This window comes from Aplysia californica, unplaced genomic scaffold (assembly GCF_000002075.1).
Source record: "Aplysia californica isolate F4 #8 unplaced genomic scaffold, AplCal3.0 scaffold00024, whole genome shotgun sequence".
Classification (NCBI taxonomy): Eukaryota; Metazoa; Mollusca; class Gastropoda; order Aplysiida; family Aplysiidae; genus Aplysia; species Aplysia californica.
In genome coordinates, this window is record NW_004797294.1 from 2,444,011 (window position 1) to 2,449,603 (window position 5,593).

At 41.5% G+C, this 5,593-nt stretch overlaps 1 protein-coding gene across 1 annotated transcript in view; it reads left to right on the plus strand.

Annotated features, from left to right (window-relative positions):
• Positions 1-1,846, plus strand: part of LOC106013353 — a gene marked incomplete at both ends in the record, with an annotated part of 34,551 nt that extends 32,705 nt beyond the window's left edge. Inside the window, 1 exon segment of the mRNA XM_013088848.2 lies at positions 1,297-1,846. Within this exon segment, the coding sequence (XP_012944302.2) occupies positions 1,694-1,846 (153 nt within the window).
• Between the last annotated feature and the right edge of the window lie 3,747 nt (positions 1,847-5,593).

Sequence of the window (5,593 nt, forward strand, 5' to 3'; positions counted from 1 at the left end):
CAACCCCCCCCCAAAAATAAAAAAACAACAAAAGAAAAACAAATAAAAAACAACAACAATACCCAACAAATAACATTTTGACGAACCTGTAATTCTTCACTTAAATGTCTGCCCTACCATAAAGTTTCTTAATTTAGAAGACGACCTATTAAGTTGAAGAAGTGGCAACATTTGTGGAGAAAGAAACAACAATGACATGAACAGAATTTGAAAATATAATAATAATAAATAATAAATGACATTTATATAGCGCTCCACCCCGAATAAAGTACACAGGCTCTGAGCGCTTTACAATACAGTACAACGTACAACAGTAACATGAAACGTTGTGTTCTGACTAAAGAAAATTTTTCCAAATATTCATCTTATCAATTTAAAAATAGAAACGACTTCAGCTGACATTTGAATGAATCAAAAGATTTTGTCTCTCTTAAAATACTTGGTAAAGCGTTCCAGATCTTGGGGCCTTGGTATTCAAATGCCCTTTCACCCATTGTTTTAAGTTTTATAGATGGTAAAATAAATTTATTTTTGTCATCTGATGACCTTAAACTGTTGGAATGTACAGTCTTAAAAGATTTGATAAATATGATAGTGCATTATCATTCAAACATTTGTGACATAGGGTGGCCATCTTTAATGTGATGTAAAAATATCTTGCTCGGAACCTGTGAGGTTTATAACATTGATTTTGAATAATATTGATAAAATAACAGTTATTTTCATATTTGAACTTCATGTGGTCTGTTTGCTACAATTACCCTAGTATGTAAATCCAATTCATTTTTTTTCAATATTGTGCAACATTATAACGGATTTCGTCCCAAATTCAGAACTCGGACACAGTCCTATGAATATATTATGTAATTCCTTTACCATCTATAAACCACGGATTACTATAATATATTTTTTATCGACAGAATGGTCGTTCAGTTCATCAAGCAATGAAACAAAATGATATAGGTCATTTAATGGACAAAAGTTAGATCAGTTTTTTAAAAATCTAGATTTTGTCGATAAGGACGAGAAAGCATTTACATTAAAAGATGTTTTTATCTAGAGAGTAACATACAAAGAAAAGAAAAATGAGAGATAAGGATGATAGTCGCTTTTTTAATTCGAAAGAGGAAGTAAACCCCAGCAGACCACCTGCCAACCCCCCATTTTCTAGTTTTAGAAATCAGCAGTTCGAATAATAATACATGCATAGAGTGAATAGAGAATACGATTGTTCTAAACATTGGTAAATGATTATTTGTCTGTACCTGGCTCATTGTACCTCTGCCATCTCCCCAGGGATTTTATTTTAGTTTTATGACGTCCAAAGGGTGATTGGATTTGTGGATATACGATTTTGTAGCTTCGTTTCTTTCAATGCTCCTGTGACTGAGTGAAGGCAGAGTTGTTGGATATCGACGCATTTTTCTCGTGGACAAGAGGTGATGAGAAATTCTCCAGAACCGTAGGAAATTCCTGCTCAAATTAGCACAATCTGGAGCAGAGAGTGGAGTGATAGGCCATCTCTCCTGCTTGTGAGTTGTATTCGTTGTGAGACGCCATCTTTGTTCTTTGGCAACAGCAGACAAGTCTGCGACTGTTTCACGTATTCGATTGGACAAGGAGTATTGCTTCACAGAACCATCACCTCATCTTTCTCTTTTAGTCTCCCACACTCATTTTTGTGACGTCAAGGATGGAGAATTGTGAGGACGAGGCTAAGGGTCGCGGGTCAAAGGGCAGCATCAAGCTCAAAAGACAAACGGGCAAATCCGCCAGCGTGAAAACGAAGAAAAGAGACAGCAAAACGAAGAGGGAGGAGGTTCAGAGGTCACACTCCGAGGAGCCGGTAAGATTTTTAAAAATATAGCTTGCGTGACGTCACCTGGTGCTTTGACAAAAAGGTTGGCTTTGTGCATGAGTGTAGCTGCTTGTTTCAAACAAAATGAGTAGCGTGTTTCAAAGAAGATGATGTTTAAAGAGAAACTTTTTGGGGGTTTTGACCGATCACGTGCGTGTGTGGAAATCAAAGAAACGTGTGTTTACTTCAACTTTCGAGAGGTTTCTTTTAAAACAGATTTTTGAAAAATACTAACAAACAAATTTTCTCAGCGATTTTTAAAAATAATGCACACCTGCGTTCTCTATGATTTCCTCAGCCACTTGGAAAGGTTGTCAGCTCTTGGAACATTTTTGTCTGATATTTCCCCTCGATTCTTCGAGTCGGAATTCAAAACAACTTTGGCTAGGACTTCCGTTTATTAGAAAACAAAACAAAACAAAACAAAAATCAAAACAAACAAAACAAAAAAAAAGAAAGGAAAGTTTGAAAAAGGAATATATAAAGGAAGAAAACGACTGTTCAAAATCCATTTAAGAGATTATCTGGAGATGCACACATGTTCTGGCTTTTCAATTTCTTAATTCTGTTCGTTTCTGGGCGGAAACTCTATAGGTTTTCGGGGTAAATTAAGACGAAAATGTCACATGAGCTTTCTTGAGTTGCAAAAATAACTAGATGTGACGTAGATGAGTGAATGCATGCATACTAATATCCTAACCTCTCTTCCCCCCCCCTGCCCTTCCCACCCATCCTCCCCCCTCTTTTCTTCCTTCTTTCGTCCTTTTTCTTCTCTTTTCTCCCCCCCTCTCTCTCCTCTCTCTCTCTCTCCTCTCTCTCTCTCTCTCTCTCTCTCTCTCCCTCCCTTCTACCCTCCTCCTCCTCTCCCCTCCCCCCACCACGCTCCTCCTTCTCCTTCTTCTCTCTCCTTTCTCCCCCTACTCCTCCCCCTCCCTCCCTTCTTCCCCCTCCCCCCATGTCTGCCCGTGTGTCCTCCATGTGTATGTGTCGCCATGTGTCGCCCTGTGTGTGTGTCCGCCCATTGTGTGTGTCCTGTGTATGTGTCCTCCCTGTGTATGTGTCGCCATGTGTCGCCCTGTGTGTGTGTCCGCCCTGTGTGTGTGTGTGTCCTGTGTATGTGTCCTGTGTGTGTGTGTGTGTCCTGTGTATGTGTCCTGTGTATGTGTCCTGTGTGTGTGTGTGTGTGTGTGTGTGTACTGTGTATGTGCCCCTTCGCCGTGCATGCCTCAGGAACCTGGCCCGCCACCAGTACAGCACGGTCTACGAGACGCAGCTAGAGATGTGCCGGAAGCGGAACCAGATACGTCTGGCCAACCTTCAGCTGGCCGCCATCAAGGCTCAGGTAGGCCCAGATCTATGTCCTATGTCTTGCCAGGTGGCCTTGTCCTATGTGCGGCCAGATGGCCTTTGTCCTATGTGCGACCAGATGGCCTTTGTCCTATGTGCGACCAGATGGCCTTGTCCTATGTGCGGCCAGATGGCCTTGTCCTATGTGCGGCCAGATGGCCTTGTCCTATGTGCGGCCAGATGGCCTTGTCCTATGTGCGGTCAGATGTCCCTGTCCTTTATCTTGCTAGGTGGCTTTGTCCAATGTGCGATCAGATAGCATTGTACTGTCTTGCCAGATGGCTTTGCGATATGCGCGGCCAGTGACTCTCTCCTCTCTCTTTCTCTTTCACATACTGGCAAACCACTCACATATATACACACACGTGTAGACACAAACACCCCTCAGCACGCACACACACACACTCTCTCTCTCTCTCCCTCTCACACACACACACACACACACACACACACACACACACACACACACACATACAAACACTCATACAAACTCATACGAGAACATGCGCACAGACATGCAAACTGTCCCTGTCTGTCCATCTCTCTATCTATCTGCCCCAATTTAATAACCTCGGAAAAAGAACGAGAAACGAAAAACCTGGACAAAAAGCCAGGCTGAAAATGTCAGTATAATTGAGCGGTGGCCTGTGTTTTCCTTCAACCTGAGGTCTTAACGGCTAACAGAATCGCCCGCTCTCTCTCTCTCTCTCTCTCCCTGTCTCTCTCTCTGTCTGCGTGTCTGTGTGTGTGTGTCTCTCTCTCTCTGTCTGTCTCTCTCTCTATCTATCTGTCTCTCTCTCTCTCTATCTCTCTATCTATCTATCTATCTATCTATCTATCTATCTATCTATCTATCTATCTATCTATCTATCTATCTATCTATCTATCTATCTATCTATCTGTCTGTCTGTCTCTCTCTCTGTCTCTCCCTCTGTCTGTCTGTCTGTCTGTCTGTCTGTCTGTCTGTCTGTCTGTCTCACTCTCTCTCCACTCTCTCTCTCTCTCCTCAACACCTGTCCGACCCAGGTTTTGCACCTCAGCTTAATGACCTTGAACAGAGAGCAACGAACAGAACAGGTGGTCAGCACTTCTGCTACTGAACTAAGTTTTTTTTTTTTTTTAAAGCTTAAATAAACAAAAATAAGAAAATAGAGCAATAACAAAAACAAAAAGTGAAAAAAAAACCATGAACGAAAGGCGAGCCAATACACCGCTGCGAGAGACCAGAGTATTATAGTAAGTTGGTACGAGAGTAACTGCCCCTTGTACCCTAATGCTCTCCCCTTGTTTGATGATTATCTGCCCATGATGCGCCAACCCCCGCCGGCGGAAGTGATAAGCCACCCACAGCTGCCCGCGGTTATTGCCCCTGGCGCCGCCATTACAGCCGAGGGGAAGCGGGCTATACGCCTTAATTGCTTGCCGCTTGGGGAAGTAAGTTAAGTTGGTCGCTTTTAAGCACGATGGGGGCTACGATCTCGAAAAATGCTGTTTTGAGAAAATCGAAGGTAAAGTTTTTGCCCCTTGATTAAATTCTTTGATTGAGTAGGTGTTTTACGGCGCTATCGACTCAATTTTGGTCATTCGAGTGTCAATCAATTTCTTTAAAAAACAAGGAGAGTTTTTTTTCTATAACCAAATAAATATACACACCAATGTAACCAAACTTCTGCTATAGGTAGGGCAATGCCCACTTTTGGTGTACCGTAGGTCAAGATTTCTGCTAACCCCAAAAATCTAGGTTAGCAAGCTTGTCCTTAAAAGCGACCAGTTGTAAGGAGGGAGGAAGTAAAATAGCTATACAGGTTTTTTTTGTTTTGTTTTGTTTTTGGGGGTTTAGTTCGTGTTTGGTAAACGTTTTACGGCGCTTGCAAGGTCATAATAAGGTCGTAATAATAAAAGTATTACGAGCGTGCGGGACTCAAGTTGGTACATTTCGGGTTAGTTGGTTTTGCTGTGTGAAGTGGGGGTGGTTGAAAACCCCCCCACTTAACTGTAAAAAAAAAAAAGTTTTAAAACAGACGTTTATATTTGTAAAAAGGTAATGTCATCTGCTTATTTGAGTACAGACACGATACGTTTTAATTTCTCATCGCCTTGTGAAGAAAGTTATGTTGTACGTAAGGAACAAAAAGGTAAAATAGCTTGGTAGTTGTTTTTTTATGGGGGGGGGGGGGGGGGTGATATGAATGTTCAAGATTACTCAATTTTTTTCTTTGCGATTAAGGGATCATCATCATCATCATCATCATCATCATCATCATCATCATCATCATCATCATCATCATCATCAAAAAGTTTGAACAAGGAAGAAAATCACGGTCGTCGAAAGGAAACAAAATGGCAAGGTATTTTTTCAATTATAATTGTTATTCTATTTTATTTTTC